The 21,023-nt window shown below is 48.5% G+C and overlaps 1 protein-coding gene across 1 annotated transcript; it reads right to left on the bottom strand.

The window, feature by feature from the left end:
* Nucleotides 1–2,114: 2,114 nt before the first annotated feature.
* LOC123130087 (uncharacterized) lies at nt 2,115–13,006 on the bottom strand. Its single transcript, XM_044550042.1, has 14 exons — nt 12,788–13,006; nt 12,298–12,690; nt 11,646–11,820; nt 11,475–11,526; nt 11,228–11,401; nt 9,852–9,949; nt 9,673–9,731; nt 9,556–9,598; nt 8,461–8,552; nt 8,137–8,375; nt 7,887–8,046; nt 7,600–7,681; nt 7,474–7,521; nt 2,115–2,323 (listed from the first exon to the last, which is right to left on the bottom strand). Exons 1-14 carry the CDS (start codon nt 13,004–13,006, stop codon nt 2,115–2,117), a joined length of 2,043 nt encoding a protein of 680 aa, XP_044405977.1.
* Between the last annotated feature and the right edge of the window lie 8,017 nt (nt 13,007–21,023).

Raw genomic sequence — 21,023 nt, 5'->3', positions numbered from 1 at the left:
CCGAGCTCTCCCTCTCTCGTGCGCCGCCTCCGAGCACTCCGACAGCCCCGGCGATGGCCGAGCATTTCCCCGGCGACGAGGCGGCGACCAACGGCTTCGGCCGCCGCTCGCTCCGCGAACAGGAGTCGTGGCTGCTGTTCGAGGCCACCATCCTGACGCCGCCGGACATGCGCGCCAGGCCGACGGGGTGGAGGCTCAGCAACGGGGGAGTGCCCATCCCCCCCTGCCCGACGCCGTGGCGCGCACCCCCTACTTCGCCGCCGAGGTAGAGCTCGTGCGTGCCTCCCTCACCGACAAGCAGCTCGCCCTCCCCCAGTACGCCGTCGACAACCACGCGGCGTGGGCGGCGTACTTCGAGCGCCGTCAGGAGCAAAGGCTGGCGTCCACCAACAGGGCGCGGGTGATGGACGGCACAAAGAACAGCGAGGGGCGCCACGTGTGGTGGGGCGTCCCCGGCCGCACGCTCGAGGGCGTGCTGACGCACCTTGAGGGCGGCAACAACCCGCCGCTTGCATACCCTCCCCCGGCGGTCGCCCCCGCCCACCGCCGACGCATCGGGCAATGGATGTCCAGGAGGTTCGGCTCCTCCTCGCACTCCTCCTCACGGTCTTCTTCCCACTCCTCCGGCTCTCCGGCGCTTCTCGGCGTCAAGGCCGAGCCCCCGGCGGAGACGCCGCTCGGCCGGCGCACTCACAGCGCCGGCATCGTCATCAACGAGGGCGGCCGGCGCACCTCCTCGTCGGCTCCTCCGTGCTTCGTCAAGCCAAAGACGGAGCCGGGGCTCACGCCGGTGAAAACGGAGCCGGGGCTCCCCGCCGTGAAGACGGAGCACGGCGACGTGGAGCTCGATGACGAGGCGGCCCTGAAATGGGCGCGCGAGGACTTCCTGAAGATGGAGAGGGAACGCCAGTGCGCCGCCCTGTGGCGCTTCGAGCAGCGCCGCTGGGGCCGCGACAAAGGAGGAGTCGTCGTCCTCGACGACAGCGGCGATGACGACGCGCCACCGCTATCGCCACCAGTCCGCCATGGTGACGCCGGGCAGGGGTCCAGCAGGGACGACTGCGTCAAGGAGGAGAAGGCCGACGGCGGCGGCGGCGAGGATGGCGGCAACGACGGTGACTACTCGGCGTTCAGCGATTTCTTTTTTTAGTTATATTTGCTATGTAGCGTGTCGCAAACATGTCTAATATATGCCAAAGTTTGCCAAAATTTAGTCGTGTTTAACCGAACTTCGCGAACGTTTTTTTTTGAAAAAATTAGACGCCTCTGGGGACGGCCCTGAGGCCGACGACTGGGGACCAACTCGCCCCAGGCCCTTTTTTTGCGCCGGCTAGCCCCCAGGCGATGATTTTAGGCGCCCCCTGGTGGGCCAACGGCTGGAGATGCTCTTAGAACATAGGCTGGGAGCTTGTTATGCGGACTTGTGAAGTGACATCACTTTGGTAGTGTTTTTAGATCATAGGCTGTGACACTGTTATGCTGACTTGTAAAGTTACATCACTTTGGTAGTGTTTCTAGAACATTGGCTGTGAGCTTGTTATGCTGGTTTGTGAAGTTACATCAGTTTGGTAGTGTTTTTAGAACTCTGAGCTTGTTATGCTGCAGGTAATACCTTGAATAGATGTGATCTGGGTTGTGTCCAGCTTGATTGGTCGTAATGGTCTAAAATTTAGCGCCGCATGTGATACATTTTTGTTGTGATTTTTAGATTTGCTTTTGTGCTTTCTTGGATACTATAGTCACAATTTTTACCAATATCTCTATATTGCTTTGAACTGAAATTGGAAGATGGATATTTGATGGGCTTGCTTTCAAGGTTCATATGACAATTTGTTTTGTTTATTAGTGGGTTCAATGGATAAAATTTTCAACTATGCATGCCCAGTTTACGGAAAATATTTTTTGAAAAGGTGTTTACGGAAATTATACGTCTAGAATACTTTCATTTGTCTACTTTGTCAATACAGGCACTACACAAACACATTGCTAATATCAATTAAAATGCTTACCTTATTAGAAGTATGTTCTTCAAAGGATCTACAAACAACTAGAGAATTTACACCCCAATCATTCTATGCTTCCAAGTTGAACTGGTGAACATTATTAGAGAGACCTCAACACTGGATTTCAAACAACATGGAGCCATGTGAGGCCACCACCGTTGAGATGCCCCCCTTCATCACACTCCATCTCTTTCTACTCCAGACGTCAGTGCAGGTGCACCTTGCCAACTTTCTCCCGACAACCTTTTCTAGATCTGGCACGCTTACAGTGATCTTCCTCCTCGCACTGTCGAGGTTGAAGATGGCCATGTAGATCTCTCCTGCTTCCATGCAAGAAGAAGAATCAGCCAAAGAAAAGGGACGCTTATTCGCCAAGTGTGCATTGGCAGCTGGACGATAGAACTGCACTGTATGAGTTTCATTCACCCACATGGTCACAAGATATACACGGGAAGTTACAACAAACAGCCTGATGGAAGTGGCACGCAGGCCCGGGCGTGATCCATGATCCTATTCTCTAGGAATACAAATACATGTACATACACAGGTATACAACGTGTTAACACCCCCCCTCAGCCGGAACTCCATGGGGATGGATGTTGAGGCTGCTGCGGAACTCGTGAAAAACCTGTGATGGCAAGCCCTTTGTGAACAAATCTGCGAATTGCAAACTAGATGGAACATGCAAGACTCGAACTTCAGCGAGAGCCACCCGGTCGCGGACAAAATGAAGATCGATCTCAATATGCTTGGTCCTTTGGTGTTGGACGGGATTAGAAGCAATATATGAGGCAGAGATGTTGTCACAATATACTATAGTGGCCTGAGTGGGTGGATGGCGAAGTTCATGCAAAAGTTGGCGCAACCAACAAGACTCGGCGACACAATTCGCAACACCACGATATTCGGCCTCAGCGCTGGATCGGGACACTGTGGCTTGCCGTTTAGAGGACCATGACAGCAAGTTGTGGCCGAGGAAAACGCAAAACCCGGAGGTGGACTTGCGGGTGTCCGGGCAGCCTGCCCAATCGGCATCGGTGTAAGCAACAAGGTCATGTGAGGAGGACTTGTAGAGCTACAAACCGTAGTGGGTGGTGCCACGAAGATACCGAAGGATCCGTTTGATGAGTTGCATGTGAGTGTCATGGGGCGCATGCATGAAGAGACAAACTTGTTGAACCGCATATGCAAGGTCAGGCCGAGTGAGAGTGAGGTATTGTAGAGCGCCGGCAAGGCTGCGATAGAGGGTGGGATTGTCAAGAAGGTGACCAGCATGGGCGGACATTTTGGATTGTGTGTCAACTGGGGTAGAGACGGGTTTGCAATTGAGCATCTTGGCACGATCAAGAATTTCTAGGGCATATTGTTGTTGACACAAGAACAAGCTGGTGGTGGTGGGTGTCACGTTAATGCCTAGAAAGTGATGAAGCTCACCGAGATCAGTCATGGAGAATTCGTGCTTGAGAGAGGAGATGATATGGTGTAGGGTGTGGGGTGTGCTAGCGGTGAGGATGATATCATCAACATACACTAGAAGATAGGCAATAGAATTGCCCGGGTGGAGAATGAATAGTGAGGAGTCACTTTTGGAGGCCAAGAAACCAAGTGACAAAAGGAAGGACCGAAAACGGTTGAACCACGTACGAGGGGCTTGCTTCAAGCCATAGAGAGACTTATGAAGAAGACACGCGTGGTCCGGCCGTGAGGAGTCCACGAACCCGGCCGGTTGAGCACAATACACTGTTTCCTTGAGGTCGCCGTGAAGAAAGGCATTCTTGACGTCGAGTTGATGGATGGGCCACGAGCTGGATGTGGCAATGCTGAGTACAACTCGAATAGTTGCTGGCTTGACCACCGGACTGAACGTCTCGTCATAATCAACACCCTCCTTTTGAGTGAATCCACGGACCACCCAACGTGCCTTGTACCGCGCCAATGTGCCATCAGTGTTGAACTTGTGGCGAAAGATCCACTTGCCGGTCACCACGTTGACACCTGCAGGCTTTGGAACCAAAGACCAAGTGGAATTCTTAATTAAAGCATCATATTCATCAAGCATTGCACGACTCCAATTGGGATCTTTAAGTGCGGAACGGTATGTTGGGGGTATGGGTGAGATAGGAGAGGTAGTGGTGTTGGCGAGGAAGAGGCGTTTCGGTTGGCAGAAGCCGGACTTGGCGCGAGTTTGCATTTTATGGGAGTTATGGGGGGGTTGATTGGCTGTGCACGTGCTGGGAGACGTGGCTGGATAGGAGTGGAGGGCGCGGAATGAGAGGAAGATAGCGTGGGGTCGGGTACAGGAGCTGATGGCGCTGGATCCGAGGACGATTGGGTGGCAGGCGAATCTGTGGCGCGATCCGAGGAAACAGACGCGGTGGGTGCGGGGGGGCGATGAGCCCGAGGAAGCGCGTGGGGTTGTCGGTAGTGGGGAGGTGGGGTTGGTGGACCGAGGCGAGCCAACGGACGGGTGGCACGTGGAGGAGTGCAACGCGGTCTGGGTGGGTTGGCGATCCTGATTGGGTGTGCATGGGGGCGTCCCATCGGGAGGATCTGGTGGGGCCTGGTATGAGGTGGAGGGGGGATTTTCTGCGGCTTGCTGTACCGGGCTGGTGGGATTCGCTGTGGCTGGCGGTGGGGAAGGCGATGGAGAAGGTAGCACATAGGGAAAAATCGTCTCATTGAAGGTGACGTGACGAGAAACAATAACGCGATGCTGGGTAAGATCGTAGCACCGGTAGCCCTTATGCTCGAGTGGATAACCAAGAAATATGCAGCGGGTAGAGCGTGGGGAGAGCTTGTGGGGAGAGGTGGCATATAGGTTGGGGTAACAAAGACACCCGAAAACGCGTAAATGGTCGTAGGTGGGATGAATGCCGTGGAGCATGTAGTAAGGGGTGTGACTGTGGATGGCACGGGAAGGGCGTCTGTTGAGGAGATACGTGGCTGTGTGCAAGGCTTCGACCCAAAAGGGTGGGGGAAGAGTGGCTTGTAGGAGTAGAGTGCGTACAGTGTCATTGGTGGTGCGAATGAGACGCTCGGCTTTGCCATTTTGAGGGGATGTGTGGGGGCACAAAAAACGGTAAACAATGCCATTCGTGGAGAAGAAAGCACGTAGGGAGGAGTTGATGAACTCGCCGCCGTTGTCACATTGAAGGGCTTTGATGATTACATTGTATTGAGTGCAAACAAACGAGAAAAAGCGTTGGAGAGTGATGGATGTGTCCGATTTAGTGCGAAGAGGAAAGGACCAGGAGAAGTGTGTGTAATCATCAAGCACAATCAAATAATATTTGAAACCAGAGAAGCTTACAATGGGGCTAGTCCAGAGATCACAATGGATCAACTCAAAAGGAGCAAACGTGCGACTAGAAGAAGAAGGGAAGGGGAGACGCGGCTGCCGGCCTAATTGGCAAGCATTACATGGGGTGTGTGGCGGTTTATTACATGAGGGAAGAAAATCTTGGGCAGCTAGTGAAGATGTTATTTGAGGACTCGGGTGACCTAGCCGGCGGTGCCACACGTCGCCGTCGGAGGTGGTGGTGGAGAATGCGGAGCGCCAAGTCTTGTTATTGCCGAAAAACGGATAGAGGTCGCCGGAGCTAGCGGAGATCATGATGACCCTCCTGGTGCGAAGATCCTTCACAACAAAGCCATATGGGTAAAATTCAATGGAGCATAAATTATCTTTGGTGAATTGGCGTACGGAGATAAGGCTGGTGACTACATGAGGGGAGAATAAAACGTCCCTAAGCTGAAAATTGTGAGGGGGGAGGGTGACGGAGCCAGAGGCATGGATGGGGAGGTGAGTGCCGTTGCCAACTACAATGCTAGAGAAACGAGGCTTTAAAGAAGAATTCGAGAGGTCAAGATTACCAGAGTTGCCGGTGACGTGGGAGGAGGCGCCGCTGTCGAGGTACCACTCATGAGGTGCGGAGCTGCTGTTGGGGTAGCCTTGGGCGCTGTAGGCAGCCTAGAGCATGGCGAGGTGATCCCAGGAAGGAGGCTGGGGCGGCGACGGCGTGGGGTAGCCCGAGAGTTGCATCTGGTACGCCTGGGCATGCGACCCGGGGCGCGGGCCGAGCACGCCGGCGCTGTTGGGAGGCACCCAGCCGGGGCGCGGGTTCGGCAGCGCCATGCCGTAGGGTGCGAAGAAGCCCATGTATGGGTTGGAGGACATGGGCGGCGGATGGCCGCGACCGCCTTGATCACCACGCCCGCGGCCGCGCCCGCGCCCACGACCGCGACCGCCGCGGTCGCCGCGGTCACCGCCCTCGGTGCGGTTGCCAGATCCGTGAGCCTGGGAGCCGTTGCCGCGATCAGGGCCCCGGTCACCGGCGCGAGTGCTGGAGGAGCCGCCAGGGCCAGAAGGGTGGCCAGCAGGGCCGCCGTTCCCGGTGACGGCGAGGATGGTGACCGGCTCAGCGGCCTCGCGCTGGGCGAGGTTCTCCTCGGCAAGCTTCAGACGAGAGAACACCGTTTCAAACGGTGGCAGAGGAACGGTGTCCCCGAGGACGACGCGGATGGTGTCGAGGCGTTTGTCGATGCCGTGGAGAAACTGGGTGGTGAGGTCCACCTCGGTGACGGCGTGGTCGATGTCGGCGAGGCCGGCGGTGAGCAGCTTCATGCGGCGGGCGTACTCGGCAACAGAAAGGTCCCCCTGCTTGAGGTTGCGGTACTGCGTGTTGAGTATCATGTACCGAGCAGCCCTGTTCGCGAGGAAATAATCCCGGATGCGATGCCAGAGATCATAGGTGGTGGTGGCGCCGACGACATGATCGACGAGGTTGTCGGCGAGAGTGGCATAGATCCAGAGCACGAGATGGGCATCGAGCTCACGCTGTTGGGGGGTGGCGGTGGCCGGAAGGGGGTGCTCAATGAATTGGGTGAAGCCGTAGCGGAGCAGAACCAGCAGGAAGAACGACTTCCACTTATGGTAGTTGTGCTCGTCGGGGTTAAGAAGGAACTTGATGTGGTTGTGGATACTGTCGTTGAAGATGGGGTTGCGGGCAGGGGGAGGGGTCGGCGCCGAAGAGGAGAAGATAGGGGCGAATTGGGTGGTGGGAGGGGGAGCCGGAGAGCTGCTGTTGGGAGCCGGAGAGGTCCCGAAGACGAAAGGGGCAGGGGAGGTGGCGGCGGACGTGGAGCCGCCATCGACGGCCAGGCTGGTGGTCGAGGAAAGGGAGCCCGGCGAGGTGGCCGGAGAAGTGGCGGAGGAGGTGGAGTCCGGAGCCATGGAAGGGACCTGGTCGCTGATACCAAGCTGGACGATAGAACTGCACTGTATGAGTTTCATTCACCCACACGGTCATAAGATATACACGGGAAGTTACAACAAACAGCCTGATGGAAGTGGCACGCAGGCCCGGGCGTGATCCATGATCCTATTCTTTAGGAATACAAATACATGTACATACACAGGTATACAACGTGTTAACATTGGCAAAGAAGCATGCTGCTCAGATAAATGTACCTTTGTCTCCAATTGCTGTCCATGCTCGTGCTCCGGTAGTTTCATTCTCTGTTGCATCAAACAAAAGTGTTACTTAGGTAAAAATAGCGATTAATTTATGGTGAATCGGTGTAGAGTAACTTGTACCTCCTTCCTTGCTGGACCGCATTGTAGCACACAATCCTGAGTAACTGCTTACAAGCTGTCCATTCTCTGTTAGCTCCCAGGCCTGCCATTGTTATCGGCAAAAAATGATCAACCATGACTTAAGTTCATTTCCAAAGTTAAATGATCAAATGTCCATTTTTTGGTTATTATGGCAGCTAAATAGCAATTTCATGACACAAAATGCTCCACAAATTTCTGCATTTCAGCCTCACTCTACATGGATCCCGTTTCTCTTACCAGGATATCAATGTGTGGGCTGAACTTACCTGCTTTGTATGCCGTTCGCAGGCCGAGAACATGGGAGTTTGGCTCCCTGAGCTTGTTCGCCATGGACTGACAGATGCATCCAAGCAATTATCCTCATTGTCAATACCTGCCAAATGAAACTTTGCTAGGTCTTCCCCATTGCTCATGGTAACTCCATCTCTGTATAACATAATATGTGTGGGTCATACATACAAGTCAAAACATTAGTACTGCTTACTTTCATGAATTACTTTGTCGCTGGGCACTTACGATGTTGGCAGAAGTTTCGCTTTGGATATGCAGAATGATGCATTGCCGTTCTGGATTCCATAGCTTCTGCAAATGTGATCTTTTGAGATACTGTACCATCCACTGGCGCTCCTATCACTGCATGTACCGAGACCAAGAACAGTTCCACCATTGTTTGTCACGTCCATCGGATAGCCGGACTTTGAGCGACCGGATTGTTCATCTGGCTTTGAAGCCCTCTCACTATGAATATAACCAAACTGAAAAAAAATACCCACAGGTTAGCTCGTTGTTCAGTATCTGTTGCAGCAGGAATCTCAGGACTCCAACTAATATTTAGTTCACCTCCATGTTGTTTCTAGTGTGGTGATTTATCTTCAGTAGAGTAGGGTGGGTAATTAGATTGAATGTGCGATCATCAAGATGCCTCAAGTCCCCTTCATACAGGGGCGGAACTGGGCCTGGGGCAAATGGGGCTATAGCCCCAGGCGTGGCCCATGTAGTAGGCTACCCAGCAGGAATTTTCCCATATATTAGTACACTTGTAGAGGCCCAGCCCCAGGCCTCAGCCCACCGAGCTCTCCAGTTTGGACGATCGCTCCAAAAATTGCTAGCGCCTTACCCAGGTCGCTCCAAAAATCGCCAGCAGCCACGACGCAAGATCGCTCCGATCCTCACGCTTCGTCTGGGTAGATCGACTGAAAAGTCTCACGATGCGCCGCCAACTCTCTCGACTGTTTGAGTCCAGCAGACGCTCGCCCAGGCGGCCGGCGCTCGGAACCGCGGATCTATCGCGTCGTTTGAATAAAGCACTCTCCATGCCTCATCACCTGTGATCCACACCCGATTGAAAAGATAATGCTAAATACCTAGGTTTGTCGTATCATCTAATATTTCCCCCTAGTTCCTTTTTATCAGCTGAAATCAATGAATTGGTGATGTTAAATTGTATTGCTTACTCAATTTTATTCCGTCGTTCTTTGTTAACAGGGGGAAAATAGAAATCCAAGATGGAGAGGACCCGGACAGTTTTTTATGATCATGGTATATTATTTTCTTGCTTCCCAAAATTTCATATGAGCAATGACTTGCCTATGTCTAGTTCTTGATTTTAAATACTCAACTTTATGTTACAGCTTCGGGTCCTATTATTGCTTGTGAAGAAACGATGGCCTCAAATGAGACAAGCCTTCATTAATTTGGTACGACTGTTTGTAATGATGCACTTTGTTATATTGATGAGATATTTATTAAATTTGCTCTTATGGTAATAAGAAATTCATATTCTATTCTTAATCTGAATGTGTGGTGGAGTACTTCTAACATGCATTGGTACGTAGAGTATTTGGCTTTTATTTTCTTTAGGTTGTGATATTTGGCATTATTTATAGTGGTTTAGCTTTAGCCCTAGGCTTCGAGAAATTTTGGCTCCGCCTCTGCCTTCATACATGAGTGGTGATTTAGCCATTGACCAAAGTACCATCTGCAAAAATGTGTCCAAAGGTTTCAGCCTTTGGGTTCCAACTTGGAAACAAAGAAGTTGCTTCAACTGCAAACCTGTGTTGTTTGTTCGTCAAATGTAAGGCTAGTGGTTCTGTGAGGGCCCTGATTAGCACCTGTATGAGAGAAAGATCAAACATTTTCGAGCAATTAGTCACACCGATGCACATGAAAAGTAGAACCGAGTCGTGCATTACAAAAGGAAAGTGCCACGAAGTTATGATATGGATGTTCACCTGCATCAGTAAGCCAGCCAAATGGAAGCATGTCTAAGTCTGGCCAAGACCTCCCTCGCAATCCGGGGGCTCCAATCTTATTCGCAGCAGCAAATGATCTATGTATTATATGATCCGGGGTTAAAAAGAAGATAAAATAAACCAAATTTTACTAGAAATTACAATTATAATATATCTAGAATTGTTTTTTTTAACCGGGCGTAACCCCTTTCCATTACTTTCATAACGCAAATACAACAGTTCAACAACTACCCAGGAGACCAAAGAAAGGGGAACGCGAGTTCAAGCATCCCTGGGAAACCCACGATGAACACCCGTCATCGGGCAGTTCACCGCGGGGGAAAACCCAGTGACACCAACATAACCACTACACGCACATAAAAGCAACAAGCTGATCAAAGTTTTATGATCACGCAAGAGCTGAATACCACACACACCACCAGACACCAGGACCCCAAAAGGTAAATCCGAGACAGATGAACCGCGATCAGGAGGAAACGGGATGTAGCGGAGCTTCTCTTCTGCCATCCGCATCTTTCAGTTGCATCCTCCCCCTGGAGCCGCGCAGATACGCATCATGTTCGAGGCGTTGATCCTCAGCATCTTAGCTCCACACTCCATTGCTTCACGATCTTCGCCCCTCATCAGACCTGCCCAATATGTGATATAACCACAAGCAACATAAATCACGTTAAAAGGGGATCCCAACTTCTTGAATTCAAACGTGGTTCTGTTTCGGCAATTCCACATAGCCCAGCAAAGTGCAGCTAAGCCAAAAGTATAGAACTTCTCTCCCTCTGGAAGGAAGCTATAGCACCAGGAAAAATATTGCCAAATGTTATTCGGACAGCAGTCTGTGCCCAACACGCATCCCACAGTCCTCCACATGACCCTAGCAACCGGGCATGTGAAGAAGAGATGTCGGGATGTCTCTCTGTTATCACAAAAGGAACAGGAGGGATTCCCCAGCCAATTTCGCCTCCTCATCACATCCCTGGTCAGAATAGAATCTTGAAAAAGTTGCCACAAGAAAATTTGAATCTTAAGCGGGATTTTGGCTTGCCAAATTCATTTGCAGTTACACCCAGCCAAGTTTCGTTCCAGGTATTCATATATGGATTTGGTAGAGAATTTGTTCTTTCTCCCCAAGGACCACACAATTTGGTCAGGTTCGTCAGAGATCGGCCATAGGGATACCACATTACTCATATTCCTCCACTGCTCCAGCAAAGGAGGATGGAGGCGCCTTCGAAAAAAGTTATCATCTTAAACTTAGCGACCGTAATCCCTTGATCGTTACAGATGTTGTAAAGCTCAGGAAATTTGACACGCAATGGAGTTTCACCATCGATACAATCTGTTTAAATGGAATCTACCTGGCGACATCGAAATGTGGGCGAACATCTTTCCAGCTGTCCCAGTCATCTCCTGTTACCCTGTACATGTCAACATGTTGTGTGATATTCTCAGCTAATGCTGGAGTGACAGCGGTTCCGGGGGAGATGGATAGGACGACTGGTCTCTCAAGCTCTTTCAGGATCTGCAAAACGCAATGTGTAGTATTTCCCATTAATTGATCTCAATAGATCGCCAATTCTGATGTAGCTAATTCTAGAATGGAGGGTCACAATCTCTTTCGGGCTATAATCCGTGCCAAAGATGCAATCTAGCTTCACTGCAAGCAGAACAGTTTTGTGAATTATGTTACCATTTGCTGAGATTTTCAGTTCTATACTACAATTCGCTTCTGAAATTCAGAATAATAGCTGAAATTTAGTATGATGTTTTGTTTACCGAAATCGACGCCCCAGTCGGCATACTGTCGGTAGAGAGACCTTAGGAATGCTCGTCCAGCTCCAAGGTACGTATTTACACTCATAAATCCTTTCGGCATCCACGCACATGTCCTGTGGGTGAGGCCTATGTCACGTGTCCTCCATTGTCGGCCATTCTCTACATAGGCTTTTCCCTAAATAAAAATTGCAAAAAACCCACTAAGATCTCTTTCTTTTATGGTTCTAACAAGGTAACTTACTCCGCTTAAGCAACTACTACTGTCATGATGAGAAATTTCAAGACGATGCTCGATCTTACTTTCTAAGACGTAAGGAGATGGATAGTAATAATTACCGAACAATAATAATTGGATAGTAATAATACTAAGTAATTATAATATTTTTGGGGGGAAGTAAATGTAATATTGAGCATGCTAAGCATGTTTAGCACTAAACATCAAATCAACATAGGTTGTTAGATGGACATGGATGAGCGGGTGAGATCCGTTGGATCTCCAAAATTCGCTCTTTTATACTAGAATTAGAAAGAATGGTGATCTATAGAATTAGAGAATAGATAGATAGCAACATACGAAAATATTCATATATTTTTGGGCGTTAAAGATTGTATCAAGATACTGCAAAATGATAACTACAAAAAACTTCAAGACGAAGCAAAGTTCAGCTATTCCAGAAGACCACGTGAAACATGTGGTAAGCAATTCAAACCTAAAGATAAAAACAGCTACTACTCCAGAAGTAACAATAAAAGAAAAGAAAAAAGGAATCAAGATGGAGAGGAGTACCGTGCGGGCGTCGAGGATGGGCGTGTTGGCGTTGACGGCCTGGGTGCTGATCCCATTCATGAGGTGGATGCCAAACTTCAAGCCCATGGCATGGACCTTATCAGCGATCGGCCTGAACCCTCCGCCGCCTCGGCCCGACGGGAACCTCCGGGGGTCAGGGTACGGGCGCCCCCACTGGTCCATGCTGTCGAAGCCGTATGCGCCCACCCCCGAACCGGCGGCAATCCTCCGGTACCACAGGAAGTCTATCACCGCGTACTGTGTGCACGGTGCATCATCCCATGTCATGTCACGCCGCAACAGAGAAAAAAAAAGTCTTATGATCTATGAAACTATGGACCGGATTGTCACCTACCTGGTATCCATGCGGGAGCAGCCTGTTGGCCATGATCCGCGCGTTGTCGAGGAACGCAGCCTCGTCAATGATCCACGAGAAGGAGTCGTACGAGTTCCAGCCCCTCGGCGGCAGCACGGTGAGCTGCTGCCGGCGGCCATCTCGGGCTGAGCCAGCCGTGGGCGCGGCTGACCAGATCAGGGACGTGAGGACGAGGGCGACGCAGAGCATGCCGGCCATGGAGATGAGGTGTGGGCGGCTTTCAGCTGTGTGCTGTGCTGCGAGCAGGGTCGGCCGCGGCAGGCAATTATAGCGAAGCGGTTGGGGCTGTGGACTGGTGGTGGAGTGAGGTGGAGATCGGGTCACATGAATGCATGGGGTCGGGCTCTCCTGCTGGGATCCCTGCACGCACTATCGTGCAGGGTCAACCAGCGGCCAACACGTGGCTTGGTGGACCCATCACTCAAACAACCCACCAGATCGTATATCTCTAATTACAGAAAATCAGCAAAACTGCCTTTCTTTCTTCCGCGTATCAACAGCCTGCCGCCAAAATCTCCAACACCCTTTCTTCTATCTATCTACTCCATTGTGGATGAGACGAGAATAGATCAGGATCGATAGAGAATTGCCCTCTCACGTGGACGAGCATCTACGGTGTTCTTCGGCATGGAAGGAGCTCCCGCGACTTCTTCATCCATAGGTTTGTTGTTGTGCCTTGAATCTGCAAATTATCAACACTCTCGTCATATGGAGGAGACAAGATTAAACAGAAACAAACTAAGAGCTTAATCTATGACATGCAGATTAATCTTTTAGACTTAGCTCCTCGTACTTCATCTTCCATTGGTCTGTTTGTGTCTTTTTGCCAATTGTAATGATAGAGAATATTGTATCTAAGAAAAAAGTCAATTTTTTGGTAATGCTCCTATGAATACAGTGCGATATTTGGCAAAATATGTTGTTGAATCTTCAAGTGTTGTTCAGGTTTCACTACAAGAGGACTGAACATCGTGTGGTTTTTTTTACAAAAATGGTTCGCCCATGAACTAATTAGTATATGATATTCTTTTTATGTTGTGTAGATCAGGAGACCACAAATGTGGGAGAGGCAAGTCAAAACACAGATGATTATTACAGCAAAAGGTTAAAGCCAGAGATAGGAATGGAATTTGAGAATGAGGATATAGCATATGAGTTTTATAATGCATATGCAGGACATGCAGGTTTCAGTGTCAGGAAGTTTTGGCATGATAAATCCTCAACGAATGTTATTCGAACAAAGAAATTTGTATGCTCAAAGGCAGGTTTCAAGGACAAGAGCAAGGAACAATGCCAGCGGAAACGAGCAGATACAAGAGTTGGGTGTCTGGCAGAGATGACCATTAAAATAAGTGCTAACGGAAAATATGTTGTAAGCAGCTTTGAGGATACCCATAATCATGAACTGGTAACTCCAAGCAAAGCCCATCTACTGCGATCCCAAAGAAGAATTACAGAAGCTCAGAAGGCCCAGATTGACATTTTGAATGATTCAGGTATTACACCAAAATCTGGTCATGAAGTGATGAGTAGGCAAGCAGGAGGGCGACAAAGTCTTTGCTTCGGTCACAAAGATTATAAAAATTATCTCCGATCGAAGCGTATGCAATCAATCCAAGAAGGAGATACAGGTGCCATTCTTCAATATCTACAGGAGAAGCAAATGGAAAATCCTTCCTTTTTTTATGCAATACAAGTAGATGAAGAGGATATGATGACTAACATATTCTGGGCAGATGCAAGATCAATATTAGATTATCACTACTTTGGTGATGTGGTATGTTTTGACACAACCTTTAAGACAAATAGTTATGGCAGGCCATTTGCCCCTTTTGTTGGTGTCAACCATCATAAACAAACAGTGGTTTTTGGAGCTGCATTATTGTATGATGAAACAGCCGATACGTTTGAATGGTTATTTGAAACATTCAAAAGGGCCATGTCAGGAAAGGAACCAAAAACAATATTGACCGACCAATGTCCTGCCATTATTAGTGCCATTGACAAGGTTTTTACTAATTCAATACATCGTCTATGTGTGTGGCACATGTATCAGAATGCTGCAAAACATTTGAGTCATGTTTTCCAAGGTTCAAAGACATTTAAGAAAGATTTTGCCAAGTGTGTTTATGATTTTGAGGAAGTTGATGAATTCTTAGCAGGTTGGAATGATATGCTAGTTAAATATAATTTGGAAGACAATGACTGGCTACATAGATTATTCCAGAACAAGGAGAAGTGGGCTTTGGTTTACGGTCGACAGACCTTTTGTGCGGATATGAAATCTACACAAAGAAGTGAGAGTATGAATGCATTATTGAAGCGGTACTTGCATGTTCGTCTTGATTTATTAGATTTCTTCAAGCACTATGAGAGGGCCGTGGATGATAGAAGGTATGCTGAAGTGGAAAGTGATTTCTATGCGAGTCAAACATCACCAAAGGTGCCACATGTACACCTGCTATGAAAGTGGTCATAGTGCGCATGAAATTTGACCACTTTCATACACACAATATCCCATTACCATGTCAAATTCTCCTTTAAATATCTCAAACATAGCAGGTGTATATACTTTGGAAGTTTGAATCAGCATCTGCACATGTGGCACTTTTGGTGATGTTTGACTCGCATAGAAATCACTTTCCACTTCAGCATACCTTCTATCATCCACGGCCCTCTCATAGTGCTTGAAGAAATCTAATAAATCAAGACGAACATGCAAGTACCGCTTCAATAATGCATTCATACTCTCACTTCTTTGTGTAGATTTCATATCCGCACAAAAGGTCTGTCGACCGTAAACCAAAGCCCACTTCTCCTTGTTCTGGAATAATCTATGTAGCCAGTCATTGTCTTCCAAATTATATTTAACTAGCATATCATTCCAACCTGCTAAGAATTCATCAACTTCCTCAAAATCATAAACACACTTGGCAAAATCTTTCTTAAATGTCTTTGAACCTTGGAAAACATGACTCAAATGTTTTGCAGCATTCTGATACATGTGCCACACACATAGACGATGTATTGAATTAGTAAAAACCTTGTCAATGGCACTAATAATGGCAGGACATTGGTCGGTCAATATTGTTTTTGGTTCCTTTCCTGACATGGCCCTTTTGAATGTTTCAAATAACCATTCAAACGTATCGGCTGTTTCATCATACAATAATGCAGCTCCAAAAACCACTGTTTGTTTATGATGGTTGACACCAACAAAAGGGGCAAATGGCCTGCCATAACTATTTGTCTTAAAGGTTGTGTCAAAACATACCACATCACCAAAGTAGTGATAATCTAATATTGATCTTGCATCTGCCCAGAATATGTTAGTCATCATATCCTCTTCATCTACTTGTATTGCATAAAAAAAGGAAGGATTTTCCATTTGCTTCTCCTGTAGATATTGAAGAATGGCACCTGTATCTCCTTCTTGGATTGATTGCATACGCTTCCATCGGAGATAATTTTTATAATCTTTGTGACCGAAGCAAAGACTTTGTCGCCCTCCTGCTTGCCTACTCATCACTTCATGACCAGATTTTGGTCTAATACCTGAATCATTCAAAATGTCAATCTGGGCCTTCTGAGCTTCTGTAATTCTTCTTTGGGATCGCAGTAGATGGGCTTTGCTTGGAGTTACCAGTTCATGATTATGGGTATCCTCAAAGCTGCTTACAACATATTTTCCGTTAGCACTTATTTTAATGGTCATCTCTGCCAGACACCCAACTCTTGTATCTGCTCGTTTCCGCTGGCATTGTTCCTTGCTCTTGTCCTTGAAACCTGCCTTTGAGCATACAAATTTCTTTGTTCGAATAACATTCGTTGAGGATTTATCATGCCAAAACTTCCTGACACTGAAACCTGCATGTCCTGCATATGCATTATAAAACTCATATGCTATATCCTCATTCTCAAATTCCATTCCTATCTCTGGCTTTAAACTTTTGTTGTAATAATCATCTGTGTTTTGACTTGCCTCTCCCACATTTGTGGTCTCCTGATCTACACAACATAAAAAGAATATCATATACTAATTAGTTCATGGGCGAACCATTTTTGTAAAAAAAACCACACGATGTTCAGTCCTCTTGTAGTGAAACCTGAACAACACTTGAAGATTCAACAACATATTTTGCCAAATATCGCACTGTATTCATAGGAGCATTACCAAAAAATTGACTTTTTTCTTAGATACAATATTCTCTATCATTACAATTGGCAAAAAGACACAAACAGACCAATGGAAGATGAAGTACGAGGAGCTAAGTCTAAAAGATTAATCTGCATGTCATAGATTAAGCTCTTAGTTTGTTTCTGTTTAATCTTGTCTCCTCCATATGACGAGAGTGTTGATAATTTGCAGATTCAAGGCACAACAACAAACCTATGGATGAAGAAGTCGCGGGAGCTCCTTCCATGCCGAAGAACACCGTAGATGCTCGTCCACGTGAGAGGGCAATTCTCTATCGATCCTGATCTATTCTCGTCTCATCCACAATGGAGTAGATAGATAGAAGAAAGGGTGTTGGAGATTTTGGCGGCAGGCTGTTGATACGCGGAAGAAAGAAAGGCAGTTTTGCTGATTTTCTGTAATTAGAGATATACGATCTGGTGGGTTGTTTGAGTGATGGGTCCACCAAGCCACGTGTTGGCCGCTGGTTGACCCTGCACGATAGTGCGTGCAGGGATCCCAGCAGGAGAGCCCGACCCACAGACAGGCGTAAAAAAAAAAGCTTCGCGCATTAAAAGTTTATTTTTTTGGCGCTGTGCAGCTCCAGCTAGGGCTGGATGCTCGAGCGAGCTTTTTAGCTCGACCCGAAACTCGCTCCAGCTCGGCCCGACTCAGCTCGGCCCGGCGTGGATATAGGCCGAGCCGAGCTGTGAAATTCGACTCGTTCGGCGACCGAGCGGAGCCTATTTCCACTTGGTCAAGCTCGGATGGCCCGTTTAGCAGCCTAGTTTTTTTTAAGAAATTTGCAGCTCAGTGTATACACTAAGGAGCCTACGGAACAGCCCAAGCCCACTACGAAGCTGACTAACCCTAGCGAGTGCGTGGACGATATGTCGGCACCCCTGACTTTCCCCGGTGCGCCGCCGCTCTCACCATGACCTGACGAAGTCGTCGTCCTCCTTGCCGTACCCGATGTTGGATGGCGCTCTCTCTCTCTCTCGGCACCGCCGGCAGACGCGCCCGTTCGGCGCCGCGGCGGACGTCGTCTTCGTCGCTCCCGAGGTTCATCACCAAGCTCGCCGCAGTCCCTAGTGTCCTCCGCCCCAAGCACAAGTAGGTATGACTTCCATGGCTCCTTTCGGCGGCGCGCACGCACTCCCACCGACGGCTAGCACGCACACTTCAGGCATGCACTAGCACTAGCTGACTCATGCACGCATGCACTGCAGCACTGGCACATTGCATCGGCGCGCACACATACAGTAGGGCACCCACGAGCCGCTCGGTCTGAACCGAGCCAGATGCAAGACGAGCCAAGTCTCCAAAAGCAGGCTCGTTCAACTAGCGAGCCGAGCCGAGCTTAGCTCGTTCATGGCGAGTCAAAGGCAGGCTCGGATCAAGCTCGGCTCGGCTCGGCTCGGCTCGGCTCGTGTCCAGCCCTAGCTCCAGCAGAAGCTGTAGCGCTAAAAGTTTTTGGACGCGCCCTGAAAAACGCTATCACGCGCAACATATTTTGGGTGCCGGATTGCGCGCGCTTCATAATTTGCACTGTCTGTTGTTTGGGCGCGCGTTTTTAGGCGCCTGCCAAAGCAAAGTTGGTACCCGGCCGAGTCCATTTGAAATCCATCTGGCCGCTGGCGCATTGTCCAACCTGGATACGGCCGGTGATCCTTGCCATGGCCATTGATCTCGTGATCGTATCATCACCATCGCCTATTTTTTATTCGGCGCAATCTTTTATAGTAATAATGAAAATTATTATAAAATCCTCTTCAAAAGATAATGAAAATTATTAGCAGGGTTTAATTGCATTCTAAGGTATGATATTTTGGATTACAAGAATATTGCCGAATTTAATAGCAATCCATCTGGATGAGGCTCACGTCCAACATGGACACCGTCGGCCGTCCTGACCACGCGAGGGTACTGCAGCATACTACCCCCCCCCCCCCCCACACACACACCCCAAAAAAAAAGGTACTGTAGCACTTTTTTAGAAAAGCATAGGCATTCACATACCGGTAGACTAAAAATCTGACTTCAAGCGCCACTCAAGCACCGACATCATTGGATTTGACCACCAAAGGCCATATCCTAGGCTTTTATCTTGAGCAAGCAGTCTAAGCATATCTGAGCAATGCCTTCAACAAGATAACGGCACAAAAACATCACTATTGCCAGGTATAACAAACTTAGGCCAGACCAAGGCTCTCATCCCAGAGTTTGTCAAAGTCAATCATATGTTGTCAGTACCACTTTTATGTGATCCCAACAGATACATGCTTTGGCTAGAAAATGGACCACCGTCGCTAGACAACCAGACCAGCTAAAACCGTCATCCGTAGATTGCATATCACTGCCAAAAGCATCCACGAAATCTGAAGAAGACCTTCCAATGGCCACCACAATACTCAGTGAGGCCTCCACTGCAAGCTGGAGTGGTCACCAAAATTGACGGTCGTCGCCTACCTGGAAGCTTCTCACATCCCTCAAGGTACCACCAGCATGTGGGTGCCACGAATGAAGGTCCCCTAGCCCCATGGCTGGGTGAAGGTCTAGGCCCGAGCAAACCCAACTTGGCCACCAGCCCCCGGCCGGGAACGGTGAACACCCCAAGAAGCGTGTGTGATAAGTCGTGATAATGCACAAGATTGAAATTTCATAATCTTGTGCGTTGTCTAGCAAACACTTAAAATGAATTGTGTGTGATGACTTGGAGCATCACATGCGTTGCGTAATATTTTCTCCAGGTAACTCTTGTGTGATAATTCATGAGAGTGCATACAATTGTGTGGTGAGAATTGTGTGCTCTACTAGCCACACAATTGAATTAATGGAACTATGTGCGATAGTGAGAACAATCACTCACAATTTTATCATATGGATTGTGTGAGATCTAGAACTACCTGAAGATATAAGATCGACGAAACCTAGAGCCAGAAGAGTAAACCTTCCATATGCACATACCAAGAAGGTAAACAAAAATATAAACGACTCTGGATAACCATTAATAAGACTCCATTAATTACATCAACTAATAGCTAGGGAGGAAAGTATCAACATATATGGAGTATATATATAAGCAAACTCAACAACAAAGATATACTACTCTACTCCTTCTTCTTCTTGGATGTCGCTTTCGCGCCATTGTCTTGGTGAGGATACTTCTTACCGCTTATTGTCGGCTTCTTGTCGCCGTCATCGTCATTATCACTGTCATCAAAGTCGTCATCGCCGCCATCACTTCCATCGACATCCTCGTTGTCGTCCTCCTCCTCATCATCATCTTCTTCTTCATGGTTCTCCGGGTGCTCCTCCTCCGAGTCGGTCTCTGATGGCTCCTTTGGCCCTTCCATGAACTCAATATATTTGAGGTCGTCAGAGCTGTAGAGGCTAGAGGGTGGTGTGGATTGCGGTCCCAATGAATCCTCACTTACATCAGGACTGCAGATGTCGTCGTCACTGGAGGAGTACTGGTTCCATGGCCCTTTCCGGGAGGCCATGGCTGCGATGGGAGAGATTGCAAGAGAGAGTGTGTGAGAGCGCGGGGATGAAGAAGGAAGGAATGACAATTGAATCGATGATTAGCATATTATATAGGCGCATTAGAGGGATTAGGGTGGTCAGAATTTGGATATAATTAACTACATTTAGTACCACCGACTACGCACACGGTTTTGCATATTCACACGTGTGTTAACCTAGGAATGGGGCGGTTTTAATTGGGAATTTTAGTGTCGGTTGTTGATTGGTTTCCTTTGGTTGGGCTAAATGGGCAGAAAAGGCTAATTGGGCTGGGGTGGTGTGGGTGTAGCAGAGAACGAGTTGGATTGAGTTGGTGCGGGTTGAGGATGAATGAGAAAATTGGTTTAGACGACACCATGGGTTCAACCCGTGAGTGCACCCGCTCAACCCAGCCACACGCTCATCTTCCCGTTCCCAGCGCTATCTAGTGTTCCATGGCCACAACCCTTGATCCACACTGACGCTAGCACCACCTATATCTCCTGCTACTCACCACACCCCACTTCCCTCCTC

The sequence above is a fragment of the Triticum aestivum genome, chromosome 6A (genome assembly GCF_018294505.1).
Source record: "Triticum aestivum cultivar Chinese Spring chromosome 6A, IWGSC CS RefSeq v2.1, whole genome shotgun sequence".
In the NCBI taxonomy this organism is placed as follows: domain Eukaryota; kingdom Viridiplantae; phylum Streptophyta; class Magnoliopsida; order Poales; family Poaceae; genus Triticum; species Triticum aestivum.
Note: the sequence above shows the minus strand (reverse complement) of the source record. Positions and strands in the feature narration are given on the sequence as shown.